Source organism: Cyprinodon variegatus, unplaced genomic scaffold (assembly GCF_000732505.1).
Source record: "Cyprinodon variegatus isolate N-32 unplaced genomic scaffold, C_variegatus-1.0 Scaffold59, whole genome shotgun sequence".
NCBI lineage: Eukaryota > Metazoa > Chordata > Actinopteri > Cyprinodontiformes > Cyprinodontidae > Cyprinodon > Cyprinodon variegatus.
The window spans coordinates 1599873-1618217 of NW_015150512.1; the positions used below are offsets into that span (position 1 = coordinate 1599873).

At 42.2% G+C, this 18345-nt stretch overlaps 1 protein-coding gene across 1 annotated transcript in view; it reads left to right on the forward strand.

The window, feature by feature from the left end:
- The window catches only part of LOC107082707 (ATP-binding cassette sub-family A member 1-like), a 47524-nt gene that overhangs the window by 9814 nt on the left and 19365 nt on the right, over window positions 1-18345 (forward strand). The window contains exons 4-15 of the mRNA XM_015371502.1: window positions 2475-2616; window positions 3313-3431; window positions 7211-7332; window positions 7477-7680; window positions 10096-10185; window positions 13502-13742; window positions 13969-14108; window positions 14344-14460; window positions 15675-15863; window positions 17326-17531; window positions 17729-17905; window positions 17990-18212. Of these exons, the coding sequence (XP_015226988.1) occupies window positions 2475-2616; window positions 3313-3431; window positions 7211-7332; window positions 7477-7680; window positions 10096-10185; window positions 13502-13742; window positions 13969-14108; window positions 14344-14460; window positions 15675-15863; window positions 17326-17531; window positions 17729-17905; window positions 17990-18212 (1970 nt within the window). The remainder of the gene's footprint in view (window positions 1-2474; window positions 2617-3312; window positions 3432-7210; window positions 7333-7476; window positions 7681-10095; window positions 10186-13501; window positions 13743-13968; window positions 14109-14343; window positions 14461-15674; window positions 15864-17325; window positions 17532-17728; window positions 17906-17989; window positions 18213-18345) is intronic.

The window sequence follows — 18345 nt, forward strand, 5'->3', positions numbered from 1 at the left end:
TTGTTTAGAAAGTTTCCTGTTGGAGGAAGGAGTTCTGAATCCAACAGGAATTGAAGGAATTCCAGGTATCTTCCCCTTTTTTGGACCTGAGCATCTCTTCAGAACAGACATACAATTGTACATGAACTCGGAACCAAGAACTTTCTGCTTAGCTGTTTACAGACTCAAATCAGGACTGATCTTTAGGGAATATTTATATAGGAATAGTCGTGTTGTGTTCAGGTCCCTCTGAGGTTATTACGCCAGAACCTGTAGCGGACAAAGAAATCACAGGATTTCATAAACTTGGAAAGAGTTGAACAGGTCATGTTATATAACAGGACTCGTGCTGAGGTCTGGTGCTGGAGCTGCTCTGCAGGGATGGACCCAATCTGCAGCTGGGACCATCTGGAACATCCCTGAGGTCAAGATTGGAGGTGAACTTGTGCCGGGTCACCCGGATAATGTAGGATGGCCTAGATTGCAGGATTTGGACCCTTATTGCTTGATGGGGTTTCTAAGAATTCAGCTCACATTGTTTAAGAGCTGGCCCAACCAAAAGAAAACCGACCCCAGCTCCTGAGTCAGTGTTGTGGTGATGTCACGTGTTTGAGCCTCCATCACAAAGCTGCTTGTTTTGCTCCAAAAGCAGAAGTTCTGTGCTGTAGTGATTCATTCTGCATGTTGAAACTCGCTCTGAGAAAGTCTGAGCAAAGGATAGCCGGGATGCAGGGTTCCCAACCCTGAAATGATAAGTTCCAACTAGGTGCGGTGAAGACCATCCAGATAAATCGGCTGTCAGATTTTACTGAAGAGCAGAGCTCAGCCATTAATCCAAGCTGAATCCCAATTTTCTTTTCCTGACTCTTCCTGAAAGCACCTGATGTTTAACATTTCTATTTGTTCAGCTTTATGCTAACAAAGGTCAGCTGCCCAAACTCTTTACACTGACTCTAAAACCACAGAAAGGCTGGTCAGAACTAACAGTATAAATCCTCCCACCAGCCGATAGTATCCTGGTCAGCAAAGCTTTGGAGCTGACGGGAAGAATTTAGGAACGTTCAGCTCTGCATTAAAGAACGACTGGTGAAATGAAAGCAAACGACAGCAGATGATGGGGACATATAGTAGCAGGTCTGAAATGTTTAGTTCTGTTGAATTTACTCTCCAGGGATCTTTGTGAAGCGTTCTTTCTCACTTAAGACATTTCAAGTGAAAAGTCTTTAATTCCTAATTGTGATAAGAGAACCCGTTAAATAGTACCAGAGTCTATAGGAACAGCTGGTTTAGAGAAAAGTCAGAACCCAGTGTTTGTTTTTTTTTGTTTTTTAATGATAAAAGTTCCAGCTCTCCCGGCTGCAGCTCAGTTTTCTTTAATGTCCTGCTGATGGAACGGAGTTCGTTGTTCGTTTCTGACTCAAACTGACTTGGATCCGAGTAGTGCTGATCTGCTGCAACAGTTTTTTGACTGAACTTATTATCAAAGGTTTTTAAAATGAGAAGATAAAGCAGCGGTTCATTTAAGGAGTGAACCAGAACCCAGACCTGCAGCAGCGCGGTAAAGCACCTCAATATGTATGAGTGTTTATTGATTATTGAACAGTGGTGCTCGTGGTAAGGTGACCTGTGGACCTCAGAGAAGCTGCAGCCTGCAGCCCTTATCTTATCAGCCGTGATTAGAAAACAGGCCAGTTGGCAGTCTTAAAGGTTCCTGATAGCTGCACCCCAGCCCGGCACGAGGGTCGGAATAAAGGTCGGAGCCGCACTGCCGCAGCTGATGCTCCTCTTCAGGTGATAATTGTTATCTTGTAGATCCCAGTACAGGTGAACACATGGTTCCAACACAGCAGGAAGATAAAGGGGACACGTCCCAAACATCTGGCAGATTATACCTGGCTCACAAATACACATGTGCTGCAACACATAGATGCAGATAAACTGCAGTGACCTGTTGGCCCACATGTAGACAAAGAAAAATGCCGACTTTGGGAGACATGTTCATAAACCCAAAGGAGACAGAAGGCCTGAGAAGGACTCCTGTTCCCCAGCCTGTTTCACAGCTGCTGGTCAGTCAGGAAGCTGGTGATTCACTGACAGGTGGATCCTACATCAAATGGGCAGGAGATGTAGGATTTAATTCAATGATGTCACAATTTCTGCCTGAAACTGAATGTTTTAATAAGTTCTTCAGCACTTGGTTCAGCTACCTTTCATTTGGAGCCAAAAATGGGAATCGATCAGGAGAAAAGCTTGTAGAATAACCTTTGCTTTGTCAGAATTGGTTCCTTTTTCGTTGTTTTGGTGATTTTAAAATGTCCTGTTTTAATAAATTAATGAAGATTTAACCAAACCTTGCAGAAAACATGTAGAACCATCAATAAACAGCTGTAATGTTTCTGTTTTTTATTGTTTTTTATTTTCCTTCAGCTATAACCCTTCATCTCCTTTAATAACACTTTTTTTTTTCACTTCCTGTTTTCACTTCCTGTCTGCAGGCCACTTTCCCAACAAGGCCATGCCTTCAGCCGGAACCCTGCCGTGGATTCAGGGCATCCTCTGCAATGCCAACAACCCATGCTTTAGACACCCAACGCCGGGCGAGTCTCCAGGCATCGTTGGAAACTTCAATGACTCCATGTGAGTCTGTGTGAGCTGAGGGCTTTATCCTGAAAAGCTAGAGAGATTTTATTGCTATTGATAAACCGCTTTATTAGAATTTGATATGGAGATTAATTAAACTTCCATCAGACTGGCAGGTATTCCTTGATCCACAGAGTCCCAACTTAAAGTTCTTTCTAAGCTTCAAGATCATGACTTTTAGTATTTTTAGTGAACATTGCAATAAATGACAGATTCATTAAGTTAATTCTTGTTTCCCTTCTGATAAAGAAGCAGCAGTTCTTCAGTATTGTTGTAGTTGAGTAAACAATAATGATTAAAGTTTGAACTGATCTGTCAGATTTAAGCTGAGCAAAGGTCATCTTAATTAAATTCTAAAATGTTGAAGTTTTTTTACATTAACAAATCCTAATTGAATTAACAAAAATGTATTGGATTTGTAGTTTTGGAAGTTTCTGTGATATTAAGCGTTAAATAAAGCATCTGAATTTTTTGTTTTAGAATTGTTTGGAGTTCTGTCAGTTTCTAAATAAACTCCTTTTGCGAGTCGCTCTGGAAAAGCTTTTTAATCCTACACTTCAGCTCCTCATCAGGGATTGTCTGGAACCTCCTGGAATCTTTTCAGTTCCTCTGCTGTCCAGATTTTCCTTTTCAGCTTGGTACCAGTTCTTTATTTAAAGTAAACACTGCTGTATTTCTGTGTTAAATTTTCAGAATATCTCGCTTGTTTTCGGATGCAAAGAAGATCCTGCTGTACAGCCAGAATGATAAAAACCTGGAGGGATTTAAAGAGCTGGCTCAGGCCCTGGAAGTTCTGCAGAACAGCCGCTCAGGTAGGAACCGCTCCAAGGTCTGGTTTGGGCTCAGCTTGTCAGAGTAAGACCAGAAGGAGGAGCTGGCCTCTGCAGAGGTTTTCAGGCTCACTGAACTAAAAGAATTTGGCTCTTTTGTGTATTAATTTGTGTCTCAGCGTGGGATGTGTTTCTCTTTTCTACCTGCTCCAACCTGCCCCCCCATGACGGAACATCAGAACTTTTGTTCTCTCTGATCTGATGAACTGTGGTGTGCGATTGGTTCAATGTGGCTGGTGTGATGAGGGGGCGGGGAGATGTGCTGCCACAGGCTTACATTCATATTGGGATCAACTCACCTGGTCATACATATAAAACCATTGAGGCCTAGTTGTTCATGATGTTGAAGAATATGTGTATTAGGTGAACTGCACAGTGAGGTTCTAATTTGGACTTCCAGAAGCTTTCCCATGAGCCCTGTTTCTGAGGCAGAAATGTACAACGAAAGTCATTTTGAGAAACTCCACCAAAAAGACCAGTTCATACTCAGAACTCTTCACATTCAAATTTCAGCCTGACTATAACTACAGTGCAAGCACACCAGTTGATGATGACATGCGCCTGGAGGGGGAAAAAATGTATAGAACCTTGCAACCCTGCCTCCTGAGCAAGACTGGGCTCTCTTTTTTTGTAGGATGGAGCCTCTAGTAAAACAAGAACTCAGTGTGAGCAGCCCTCTGCAGCAAAAGTGTGGAAATAAAAAAGAGACGCAGTTCTTTCCATGTTAAAACCTGAAAACATGAGCTAAATGGCACAAACAACTTCAGGTGTTGAATAATTAGAGAACAGGAGGTGAAATTAGCAGAACAGGGAAGAAGTCGTCTCTATGTCCTCCAGCAGCCGAAGCCTATAGCAGCATAACTACAGAAATGGGTCAGGATAACTTGAGTCACTCTAACTATAAACTTAATCAAAAAATAATAATTTTTAAGCCTAGTCTTAAAAACAGAGTGTCCACCTCATAAATTGAAACTGGAAGTTGCTTCCATACGAGAGGAGCCTGAAAACAAAAACTCAACAGGCTTCACATAGGCTTGCTTTGCTCCACCCTGCCCGCATTGTAAGTATTTTCATTACTGCCTTTTTTCTTGCAAGCTCAGGAGGAGGTCCAAATGGACCTGTGTAAGTGCTGACGCCTGACATGAATGAATGAATATTATTTACTGACGGGGATCAGGAAAAATATTGAGGTTTATGCTGGCAAGGTGAAAGGAAAAGTTCAACTGAAGAGCACAATGAACGGAGAGTGTCAAACCCAACATTATTTTACTATGTAAAAACCTTAAACCATGCCTAAGGAATAATAAAAGAAACTTTGGCTTACTAAATTATACACAGGCGGGTGCTCTGTAAATGATAACCTAAATCTGTTCCCTTAAGTCTTTCTAGTATTTAACAGATGCACGCCGTCATTCCAGGGCCAGCTGCTCTCTTCTGTCATGACTCAAAAATCAGATATGACATGTCTCATCTGTGTAATCTGGTACAATGATCTGACATTACTTCTTTTCTGTGGATAACAGACCCTGAAAGTTGTTCATTTTTGTTTTTAAAGAGTGTTTGTTTCGAAACCATGTTCATGGTTAACAGAGCCACTGTATTTGCGAGGAGGGGGTTCCACTGGATCCCCAATGTGTGAATATCCAATACCTACCCTAGAGCTAATTTTAAAGTCCCTACCTTATTTTTTTTTTTTTTTGCCATGGCTCAAGGAAAAGCTGTATTATAAACCCCAAAATTATAACTTTAGGGCAGATCAGATTGTGATATATTTAGATTTTCTGATTCTCTTGCACAAATCATCAAATTAAAACACTGCAGAGCAGCAGTGCCTTTTACTACTTCAGGCTAGTCTGTGATCTGGGTGGCTAAGTCATTTTGTACATAAGGATATTCAGGACCAGCTTGACTTAGACTAAGCAGCCTCTCTTTCAGATGTTTTGGTTCAGACAATAACCATTCTCTTCTCAGAATTTAAAAGCAGAATAATTAAAGTTATCCAGGTTTTCATTTCTTCATACACACTTGTATCACCCTGTGGTAACAGATTTAGCATTAACATGAGCAAGCTGAAATAATTTAGACAAATGAGATTCAGACCGGCCGAGTGCTGCTTCCATAATCCCTATAGCAGGTTCAAACCTTCCTCTAAGAATATTGTGATTTATTGGATCAAAAGCAGCACTGAGATCCAACAGGGCAAGTACAGATGCAAGTCCATTTGCTGAAAGGTCCAGCAGCAGGCAGAACCTGTCTGAGGTGTCGTGCAGTGAGTTTAATGGACTCAGTGAACTGGGGACACTGATTCAAGCTGACTTCTCTCTCTGTAGGAGCTCATTTAACCAATCACATCACTGGAATTTGCTGATGTGACACAACTGGTGTGATCCTCTGACCCGCCAATAACTGTCCTAAAACACAGAACTTTCTGTCCCTCTGTGGCCCCTGTACCTCAGCTTGTGGAGATATGCAGTCACTGCTCATCAGTTTCAGCAAAAATTAAAATAGTGGTGGTCATGCAATGTTCTACATGTTGTCCAGCCTCTGCATAGGGAGTCACCTTGACAAAGGTTCTCTATTTGAGCTTCCGACCCAGAATTCGGGATGAATCTTTTTGGAAATTAATTTGGAGATTGGCAGGTGTCAGAGATGCTCTCTTCTGTGACATAATCTTCCTCTCTGCTGGAAGATGAACCTCAGATGGTTTGAAGATGACCTTTAACTCCTCACTGGTTGAAGAGCAGCATCTGTTCCTGCTCTAAGGTCATTGCTGTTGTATTTCCAGCTTTGCATTGCTAAACACGCACCTGGATTTTGCAGAGGTGCTCACACTACTGATTATCAGTTTATCAATAATTGGCTCCTTCCTTTCTGCTTCTCCAGGACCTAAAATGTTCGGTCAGGTTCTGCTGGCCCAGTTTCTCCCTCCCTGCTTCAGGTGATGTTGACCTGAGAACCAGGTTCTGTTCATCTGATCTTTAATCATCAGAGAAAGATGACTGGGTTCCAGTTCTGGCTGATGTGTTTTATGTATTTTTGGTTTCTTTGTGCATTAACTAATATTCAATTCAATCCATGAATGATGTTCTGACTGGACCCGGGAAGCAAACTATAAAAAGGTCCAGACCTTCAGCTCTAAGCTGGGTGAACCTTCAGCCGCCTGTTGAGACCTGCAGTCGGAAGAGGTGGGCGTGTGCACAGGGGCTTCATTCACACGAAATGATAGAAGTCAGTGGAAATTTTCCAAACATGTGAAGACCTGCTCCTCTGAAGCTGAGCCTAAGTTCTCAGCTATAACTCCAGGTGTTTTTAAATTCCCACAAATAATGTAGACACTTCCTGGTTCAGCTGAATTAAGGATGATGCAGAGTCACCATAGTTTATCATGAAACCATGACAACAGGTTTGGTTTCATCAACTGCACCTCTCGGATGTTTTCTCCCCCTCTGTGGTTTGTGATTGGTTATTGATCCTTGGGAATATCTTATAGGAGCTTTAACTCTGGGTGAGTGCTGTCATACATGAGGTTTAGTGGAACCAGATAATCCTGAAAATTTCGAATTAAAACATCAGATTTAATCATGCAGCCTGCTTTCAGACCAGTAAAACTTCTCCTGCTGTCTGTGGACATTAACATGTCCCTGCGGGGACTGATCCCTGTACAGTTGAAGCACAAAGGCTGACAATTTAGAGGAGGAGGACGACGACGACGTGTCGGGTTTCTCTGAGCTGTTCTGTTTGTCTGTTTTTTCCTCTCACAGGCTTCAAGTTAAAGCATTTCCTGCAAGACAATGAAACTCTGTCAAGCTTTCTGCAGTGGAACGCCTCCTTGTCCCAACACAGCATCCAGGAGATCATAGAGGCAGACGTTAACCTGGAGAGGGTGAGGAAACTCACTGTATAAGCTCAGTGTGGACACAAGTTCACAAGATGATGAGTGAATGAAGCACTATGTCAGATTAAACCTGTGAGATAAGTAGCCTTAGATACTGTCTCAGCTCCTGGTCTCCTCTGGTTTATGTCTCAGGTCCTCCTCAAAGGTTTCGGGGTTCACTTGAAGAACATGTGCCCAAGGAACGGTGGAACAGACGCCTTAGGGGACTTTGTGACGATCTCAGACCAGCAGGTGGCGTTGCAGGTGCAGGAGTTCCTCTGTCGAGCTCCGCCCACCTGGCTGGACATTGCTGAGGAGCACTTTATGAGCAACCTGGACTTCTTCAAACCCATTCAGGTAAGAACAGAACCACTCCTGTAAGTTCAAGGAACCGGATTGGTTGTCCTAAAGGTGAGGTGAAGTGAAGTGACTCCTCCCAGTATCAACTACGAAGATCGCTGCAGGTTTCTTCGGCACGAAGAGGAGTAGATACTGAATCTATAAACCCCTCTGGATCCGCAAATCCTATTCATAAGTAATCCTGCTCAGGATTGAGAACCCAGAGACCTTAAGTCTGCCAGGTTCTACCCTCTGTGCTGCCTTATCCAGTCACCCTGAACCTAGGTCACTAATTTCAGGACGAGAATCTCTTAGATCTGTTTTATTGGAGAAGAGTTTGTTTGAAACTCTGTTTCAGGTACATTTATGTCAGCTTTTAGCTTCCAGAGGGACCAGAGCCTCACCCTGAGATGTTTCTTAAACAGTTCAGTCTAGATCAGGTGTTTCTGGGACAGGTTTTTAGGTGGCATTCCAGGAATAGAAATTGGCCAAAAGCGGAACCAGTTAAGTTCTACTGAAAACAGACCAGTGTTCCCTGAACTAGAAGTTTGTATAGGTATTCTGGGCCCTCAGTATGTCTGTCTGGCAGATCTAATGCAGAGTTCTATTGAGTTCTGTTGTGTAGTGGGTCCTCCCCCTCCTGGTCCCAAGGTCAGGTGACTTAAGCAGGTGAGCTCAGAGTGCTTTGTGTGTGTGGGAGGATACGTGCCACGGCCTGCCTGCTGCGCTGCGCCTTGCCTCTCTGTGGGCCTGGTTTTTGTAGCCTGGAGACCCATTTTAAATGATCTGAAGCCTCTAAAGAAACAGGGTGTCACAGAGGCTTTGGACTCTTTTGTCTACTGAAATATATGAGTGGCACGTCAGCAAGTTTCTATGGAAATGGAGAGATTTCTAAGAGCCTCTGAGGTTAGCTGAGGACCTACTGTACAGCTAAACGTCACCACGTTCCAGGAGGAACAATTCAAGCCGATTCAGTTTATTTATACATTGGATAAAAAGGACTAGAGGGTAAACACAGCTAGTAACGGTAAAATCTGAGCCTGTAGCTGTGTAGGAGAATGGACTAAACTGTGAAAAACAGACCTCTCTATGATCTATAATGGATGATGACAAAACTGATGCCTCCCTGCAGGATGGTGTCTTAGAACACCAGACCAGATGAAGCTACTATACAAGAAAAGGTGGAAAAAATATAAAGTAAAAAGTTGAACAGAAATATGAATGAAGATAAGTAGAACTAAGCAGAGTGAGGGGAAAAAATGTAGTTTGTCCTCCAGCAGCGTAAGCCTGTAGCAGCCTAACTATAGGCTATAAATACTGATACTTATGCTGTGATCAGAGGATAGCTGAATGCATAAACATGTCCCCTTGGTGTTACTAGTCCTTCTCTGTGCTTGGGTAATAAATGGAGATGGGATCCATTTTCACCAAAATTGAAAAGTGGCAAATAAACTATTATTAACAATACAGAACAGAAAAGGTCAAGACTAGACTAGGAGGGAGCTGAGTGAGAAGGATGAAGTGAAATCTTTACAGGATGGTTAAAGGAAAAAAAAAAAAAAAAGTTATATATACAAACATCCCAAGTCTGCCGGAAGTTTCGGCAGTCTCCCTGATATAGATGGTTCTTCACGGATGCCGGCGAGTCGAATAAATTATCCCCGATTTTAGACTATGCAAGGTGTTTTTTTTTTTTTTTTTTCTTTTCTTTATGCAAGTGAGAGTGTGCAGGCAATACAATAATTTGTGCATCATGTGCGGATTAGGACTACTTTGATTGCACAGGCACAACAAGAGACAGCGGGTGTGGGAAGGAGGTTACTTGTGAAACCTGTCTGTATCTGTCTAAAGCGATGCTCTGTTCAACGAGCGTTCCAGGCGACTGGTTGTCAGAGAGTGTGCTGGTTGGATTAGTCAGAGAAATAAGCCAGTAAGTTTCTGTTGACTCTCTAAATAAATTTTTTATATATATATATATATATATATATATATATATATATATATATATATATATATATATATATATATATATATATATATATAAATAATATAAAAACAAACAAAACAAAAAAAAGAAATGCAATCAACTGCTGAGTCATTTTTCATGAGTCATTTCTTGGATAGGTTACTTTTTATTTTCTAGAGAATGAAGAAGGGAAGCCTAAACATTTGTTAAATATGGAATTTAAATGACCAGTCCTGATGAAAGCTAACATCTAGTTTTTTTTTTAAATTGTTATCAGTGACCAAGTTCATGCTGTCTGGAGGAAATGGCTCTGATTCCTAGTTTGGTTCTTAGATGGGTTCTGAACTCCGTTCTAAGCTGAGTTCTGTATTTTTCTGATGCTAAATTAAAGCAGAAACGTCCATCTGGGATCCAGTTTCTCTCAGAAGTTGATGTTGAAAACTGAAGTATCCATTTGTGTTTTTCAGAGGGATGTCCGGTCCGACCCTGAAGCGGTCCAGCGGGTCGCTAAAGCTGCCAACAACCTACTGGAAAGTCTGGGTTTTCTGGCAGTCGAGGTAAGACTCCTGATTGGCTTAGCTGTCATTCAGCGTTCTCTTATCAGCATAGAGGAACCATGTCCTGCAGCTGGAGGTGTCCCCCTGTGGACCATCGGGGCCAGTGGGTTTTCTTGGCGGCTCTCAGAGTCCCTGCCAGTCTTTGTGTCCAGATGAAAGCAGCAGAGATGGACGAGCTCACAGCTGAACAAAGACTGGAATGTCTCAGCAGGTTCCTTGTCCCTTCATGGAACAAAGCAACAAACACTCAGCATCCTGCTGAGACGCTGCAGACTGCAGGGGACACGCATGGGAGAGTCACGGAGTTCATTCAGTCCACCCAGGACTGCTGCTGTCAGAAGCAGTCCTATTAGAACCAGTGTTGGAGATGCATTCAAATGAATAAGCCTGTCTGCTGGGTCCTTGGTCTGCATGAAGCCGAATGTTCTTTAATGTTCTCAAAAGACCCTCTGAGAACCAGATTATCTGGATTCTGCTGACTGATTTGGAGACTTTAGACTGTTTTGGTTTGAATACAGATGGAGCCATGCCAGGTTCAGGGATTTTTTTTTATTATTAACCATATCTTCTTCTTCACATTACGTCCTTCTGTTTGGATGGGGACATAATATCACGTGTGAAGCAAAACATTGGAAAGGTTCTGTAGAAAGAAGATAACCAGTTATCATCCAGTTCCTATGACAGCTGTTTCAGCCTTTGTTAAACCAAATGAACAGATATTGCTTTGTAGGAAAGCAGGGAAGCTGATGTGTACTTTCAGGTTCACAAGCCCTGTTTGAGGCTTAACTCTGCCTTAATGACTTTAGAAAGTTCTGAGTGGTGGGAACAGGTTGGAGGAGGTTTGACAGGGTGAAGTCCAATCCTGATGGCGGTACACCAGACTGATAGACCATTCTGCAGAGGAATCCTATCAGATCTTATTGATTCAGACTTGGAAATGTTTTTGAGGACAAACAGAAATTTCTTTAGAACATTGAGGTCTCATTAACAAAACATGGCTTGGAATCCATACTTAAACTACGGCTGAAAATGGAGTAGGCAAAAAAAATAAAAAAATACCCTGATTTCTAAAAATATGCCCGCACATAAAAACCAAGTAAACACAGCTGTAACTCAGACTTCCTATCCCTTTTCACACCTACATTAAACCATATAAGGTCCATGCAAAGCCCTGCATTAAGATCACTGTGAACCATTAGTGTTGTTTTAATGGTTACTATGCGACCACAGCCAAGAGAACACAGAATTTTTCAAAGGCAGAAATGGACGTTGGTTAGGGAACGTTTACAGGCAATTTTTGCTGGCTGTAAAATTATGAGAATCAATTTCATTGATTAATTTATTTCCTAAAAGTTGCCTCAGCCAGAGAGTAGGTTTATTATTGATTAGATTTGACAATTCCTGGCGAATTCACACTGCTAAGAGGCATTTCTCAGTAAATCCAGAGAGGTTAACGGGTGTAACTAATGAAAAACAGGGAAAAAAGACCAAAAAATAATGGAAAGCACATATAAATAGGATTTAATGAGGGCAAAAATGGGCTTGTTTTGCCTCATTCATCTTAATATATATATATTTCCTAATCTTTTAGGGATTAGTTTAAAACCTTAATAAACAGACTTGAGCAATGGAACCTTGTCCATTTTTTAACAATATCAAACAGGCAAAATATTTATACCTATAATTCATGAATATATTTTAAATTCTATGTTTACGGCTTGTTTTATATTTGTGTTTTTTTGAGAATTGTGCACCCAAGCTTTCCTGTTTGTTGGTTTTGTGCAAAAGCACGCTTTATAAATCAGAGGGTTTTCCCCTCAGGCGTACAGAGGGTACTGTCCAGTTTTTATGCTATCCATGTAGCTATCTGGGTCATGAATGCACCCAGAGTCAAATCTTCATCAACAAGTCTGCAGCTCCAGGACCTACTTGTCCAGTTTTTTGGTTCTTTGGATCCTTATGTCTCCATTGCAGCAGTAGAACAACCTGTGTCTAGATCCAAATAACATCACAGATCCTCTCTGGAAATGTGTTTGGTAAAAGAGGCCTGATTCATATCTAGTTTGGTGCAGAGGGTCCTAAGGAGAAAGAGCTTCTCCGAAGAAGCCCAGCAAATTGCAGATGATCTTTAAGTTGTGAAAGCACTCCTCAGCCATAGTTCCTTCTAAGCAGGTGTTCATTGTTTTAGATTCCTTCAGTAAATGATGGGTCAACACCAACAAAAGGAATCTGATTAGCCTGGAGCGAAATTCTAGATCACTTCATGAAGATGGATCTGTAAAATACTCCAGCTCATGTACTCCGGTCAGCTGCAGATTCCATCTTCTGGGTTCTTTTCCATTTCCTGCAATTCTATCGAGCTGTTTGTCTGTCGTTTTTCTGATGCAGGTTGATGTCTGAGGTTTCCTGCCTGGATCGTATTCTGCCTACATAACAAATGATCTCAAATCAGGTTTCTGTAGAAATAAATTGAACTCCAACTCCATGGACCATTTTGATTTCATCTTTAGCTCCTCCTAAAGGGGAAGGGAAGAGGTGCAAGAGTTCCTGCAGATAAATAAATGAAGCTGATCATGATAAGATCTGGACCCTGTTGGCTGAGAGCTGAACCTCTGATCTGAGTCCAACCACTCATATCCAAAACTAACCTAATGTTATGATGGGAGTGACGTCCTCCTCCTCAAAGATGTGACTCAGAAACAGCCGCCAGGCTGAGATCTCTGAAGTGGTTTCACTTCTGCTTTCTAATGGTCCGACCTGCAGTTACCTTAGACTGCTTTACCTCAGCCCATAGATGACCTGTCTGTTTTCACAGCTGGCTGTTCGTGCAGATGTTCATCTTGTCTTGCAAATGGTTTGTAGGTTTTCTTGATGTGCCTAGGCTGCCTCCAAGGAGCTACTCTGATGCAGATCTATGCTAGATGAATGTGACGGAAAGCTTTTTGTTGTTTTATTTTCCTTTAAGGGTGATCCACAACCCCAACTTTTTTTTATTTATGTATTTACTGTGGTGCCAATGCAGAAAATATCCTAAAAATGGATTTGGGTAAAAAATGTTCCATAGTTCCACTCCCAGAATCCCTGCAGCTGGTTTTGCAAACTTTGGGAGTTTTTTTTATTTCAAACAGTTTTTGTTTAGTTTAGTTTTTCTGAAGATCCAACGTTTACCATCTTGTCTCTCCAGATTTATGCACATGTATGTTTTTACTTTCAATGCTAAATAAAAAAAAACTTGATTTTCTGCCCTGAAACCCAGAACTGAGCTGTACCCCCCCCCCCTCATCCAGTCTCACCGTTCTCCCTGGTTCCTCTGCAGCTGGCCGGAATGAAGAGCTGGGTGGACCTGAGGAATGAGATCATCTTCCTGACGCAGAACGCCACGTCATCCCCCAGCGTCTTGTACAAGGCGGTCTCCAGGATCGCGTGTGGTCACCCCGAGGGTGGCGGACTGCAGATCAAGTCTCTGAACTGGTATGAAGACAGCAACTACAAGGCTCTGTTTGGGAACCACAACAGCAGTGAGGACGACAACTCGGTGTTCTACGACAACACCTCCAGTGAGTCCTTCAGTGGTTTGGCTGCTTTCATTCAGCACTTCTATGACGCATATTTGATCTTCTAGGTCTCATAGATCCATTTCTAATGTGATTTGATCCAACATCACAATGAAAATAGAACCTCAAGTTGCATTTAAAGACTGACTGTAAATTGCAGTTTCAGATTGGGAAGGAAGGAGCTGTGAGTGTGTCTAGTTCTGATCCTCAGACCTGTTTGTGTTTGTAGCTCCATTCTGTAACAGCCTGGTGCAGAAGATGGACTCCAACCCAATGTCCCGGATGATCTGGCAGGCCCTAAAGCCTCTGCTGCTGGGGAAGATCCTGTATACCCCCCACAACCCTGCCACTCAGAGGATCATTCATGAGGTAGGATGTCACCGTTGGTGTCGGCTGCAGAGCTTCTTGTCCTGGTTAAGGCTGAACCCGTTACCAGCATATGGGCAGAAGTCATTTTAACAGTGAATTGGTCAGAACCGGAACAGCTGCATCAATCAGATCAAAAATCTGTTCCCCTACAGGGGTGGGCTAGCTCAGGGTGGAATAAAAGATGGAACTGTAGGCTGGGATAGAAATGTTCTGTGTGCTTCTGTGGTGCCTTCAGGTGAACCGGACCTTCCAGGAGCTAGGTGTGTTCAGGGACCTGGGCAGCATGTGGGAAGAGATGAGACCCAAAGTCTGGGACTTCATGGAAAACAGCCAGCAGATGGATCTGATGAGGGTAAACAGGCTCCATCCACTCCCTCACTTTATCCCTGGTGTTTACAGGTCAAGGTGGGGCCTAAGAGGCTCCACTATGACTATAAATGTCAATATAGACGTCTGAATGTCAGTCAATGACTTAAATCAATTTAAGATTTTTTTTACGATCCAATGTTTCATCTGTGAGAATGAGTTAAGGAGGTACAACTTTCTAAGACCTCCAAGTCACATATTACAAGTACAAATCAACTCCTGATGAAGCTGTTGCACTCCTTACCACTTGGTGGTGGTAAAGCACCTGAAAGTAGTTCACCAACCGCCTTTAAACGAGAAGAAGACCAAAACATAGCCATCAATTGAACAATATTCAAGCCTGCCTTGAAAACATTTCAGCAAAGATATAACGGGTGCATTTGAATTCATGGGCTGTGTCTTCGAAGGGATGCAAATTTAAACACGTCCAGCGTTCCATGGCTTTCACCAACGTATGCTCTGTCGCTTAGCAACCGTGTCAGTTGAAGTTTAGATTCATAAATGATTTATACTTGAATTAATTAATTATTAATTTCATTTCAAACAAACATAAATCGTATACGTACATAAATTGTAATCCATGTATCTCATAAATCAATTAAATGAAATTTCGAAAAGGGGGTGAGAAGACGTTTAGGAATTTTTTTTTTGTTTTTTTACTTCTACCCATTTATACCTTTGTTCAATTTTCTTTTACCACATACGATACATTTGTTACATATGTAAGAACTTTTGATGGCACTTGTAGTTTTTTTAAATTGTATTTTTTGTAACTTGTATTCTCACAGCTTAAACATCTGCCAATTCCATGTATGAACTGATAAGCAACTTATATAGATCTTAAATTTAATTTTGCATACTGACTTATATTTACATTTAGACACCGACACATAATTTTTTTTATTGTCAGTGTGCTCATAATCTAATCCAACCCCTTACTCACCTCTTTCGCTCGTTCCCTTCTATTATCAATAGGCCTCAATCCTCTTGATTGTTGCAAAAACAAAGAAATTGATTTTGTTTTTGGTTGCTCTAATCACATTATACATTTCAACATAAAAATATTTCCTCAATAAAAAATGGCGTAAGGGGATGTGTGTGTTTTTCACAACCTAACCTTTTTTTAATCTATTAAATGCATCACCGTTCAGGATAAATGGATGTCTCCTTATTTCCTCTTTTTCTTCTGGATCCTCTCAGACTTTTCTGAAGAACAACATCACAGCAAGCGTCTTCCACGCTCGGCTTGTTGACACTGATTGGACTGTGGCTGATGTCTCCAACTTCTTGTCCAATGAGCCAGTGGCTCAGCGTGGCGGCGCCCTCACCTGGAGGGAGGTGTTCAATGAGACAGACAAGGCCATCATGAGTATATCGCAATTCATGGAGGTCAGTAATTTCCTGCTGGTTCTGATCCCGCATCACGCCAAACCTGGTGTGTTTTTGTTTTGTTTGTTTTTTTTACATCAGAAACAACTGAGACCTGGTTTGACTCGTTTACTATGGACGGAATTAACACCTGATATGTAGTCTTTGTCTGATGAGCCTAACCCCTCCCACTTGCTTCGTTCTCTTCAGGGCTCCTCCAGCTCTTTTTAACAGCAGCATCTTCTCTTTCTTGCTTTATCTTGTCCATGACACATCAGTTGTTTATTTGAACATGCAAATACTGATGGTGTTGAGCTGTAGTCACAGACTGACAAAAAAAAAAAAAAGAAAGAAATCTGGTACGGAGGCTCTAAATAAGTCCAAAGGATGCTGATACTGAGGGATACTTAATGAAGCCTTTTGAGGGAGGAAGGAGAGGCTCTTTGGCCCAATCAGGATGAAACGTAAAAGATCATCTTAGTGAATTCATGGATGAAGAATGAAAGGCAGACCTGAAGTCCGTCTTCTGATTGGACGCGCTGCAAAGACGGAGCACATCCAGTGAAGGGTTGAGACGGTCGGTAAAATGTTCGGTTTTAGATGGTAACCAAAACTTAGAGTTGATGAGTCACCCAAGCAGCTTATGCTGCTGTAAGCACTTCAGCAAAATACTCTTTCTGGAAGAATCCATCAGTCAGTCCTTCTGCAGAACACAACTTTAACAGTGACAGTATGGATTTTTGCACTAACTTTTTGTTGATAACCAAAGTTAGGTCTGGAGTCAGAAGAACAGAACTGGACCAGCTACTGCTGCTAGGTTCACTGACCACTTTCTCTCAGGTTGGGGTGTAAGAGCAGCTGATGCAGCAGCTTCCGTCCTCCTGTAGAGGTCCTCTACAGGGAACAGTTGGCTGATTTGTTCCTCCAATCTGCTCCCAATAGGTCCTTTTATTCATGTGGTGTTTGTTTATTGGTCACCTGTCATCTCCCACTTACTAACCGTGTTGTTTAGAAGCTGAGTGAGCACAGCACATAGTTTGACTGATGATCTCATCTTTGGTCTCAGTCAAATTTCCAAGAAACTTTCTCAGCATCTTTTCATGTCTAAGCTTTTTTTTCACCCAGGAAGCCTCCTCAGTGGGAAATCCACTTCCTCTTTGTTTCTTTTCTTACCATTGTTGAAACATTACTTCTTCTTTCCACACTTTACATAGGATTATTAACTCTTTACACAGTTTTAGTCCTCTATCATAATCAGGAACACTTTAAACAAACTATTCTTTTCTATAGAATCACATTTTTTTTACACCAGGCAATCAGAGTAATCAATCACCATGGCTCTATTTGACAGATTTTATGATTCATTCCCCTAAAACTATGCAAAGGTCTCAGGTTGTGAATACTTTATATTGTGATTATCAGTTTTTGCAGTGACATATGGGAAGATCTGATCTTATTTACTCACTGCTGATGTCTTTGTCAGTGTGTGAACCTGGACAAGCTAGAGCCCGTCTCTAGCGAGGAGCAACTCATCAACCGCTCCATGCTGCTACTAGAGAACAGGAAGTTCTGGGCTGGGATAGTTTTTCCCGACATCGCTCCAAACGCCACCAAGCTCCCACCTAAAGTGGACTACAAGCTCCGCATGGACATTGACAACGTGGAGCGGACCAACAAGATCAAAGATGCGTAAGTTTATGATGGATTGTTACTATCTGGTTCTAGACAAAGTTTACTTCTGAAACTGGTTGCGGTTCCTTTCCCTGCCTAAACCTGGACCTAACTGCCTGCTCAGCCTTCATGTAGCAGTGGTTCCTTCTTGTTGGAGTTTTTTCTCCCCCCAGACTTCAGTGTTCCGTTTTCTCTGTCCTCTTCCTAATCCTCAGGTACTGGGACCCTGGTCCTCGGGCTGACCCATTTGAGGACATGCGGTACATCTGGGGTGGGTTCTTGTACCTGCAGGACGTCATTGAGCAGGGTATCATCAGAGCAGTGACGGGCACCAAGGAAAAAACCGGAGTATACATCCAGCAGATGCCATATCCATGTTACGTGGATGACATGTAAGCATCGAGTCAGAGTACAGAGTCTCCTCCTCACACTCTCACTGTCTTACATGTCCTCCTTGCTGTCCTTATCTATTGCAGCTTCCTGCGGGTGATGAGCCGCTCCATGCCACTCTTTATGACCCTGGCCTGGATGTACTCTGTGTCCATCATCCTAAAGAGCGTGGTTTATGAAAAGGAGGCCCGGCTGAAGGAGACCATGAGAATTATGGGCCTGAATAATGGCATTCTGTGGTTGAGCTGGTTCATCAGCAGCCTGGTGCCTCTGCTGATCAGTGCTGGACTGCTAGTCCTCGCCCTGAAGGTAACTTGCCTAAAACACCCAGCCATCCTGGAGCTGAAGGTGTTAGGCAGTTTTAAGTGGTTTCCAGACTAAAGGATCAATATAAAGTAAAAAAAAAAAAATCAGGAGCAAAGTTCTGTCACCCATGCTGAAC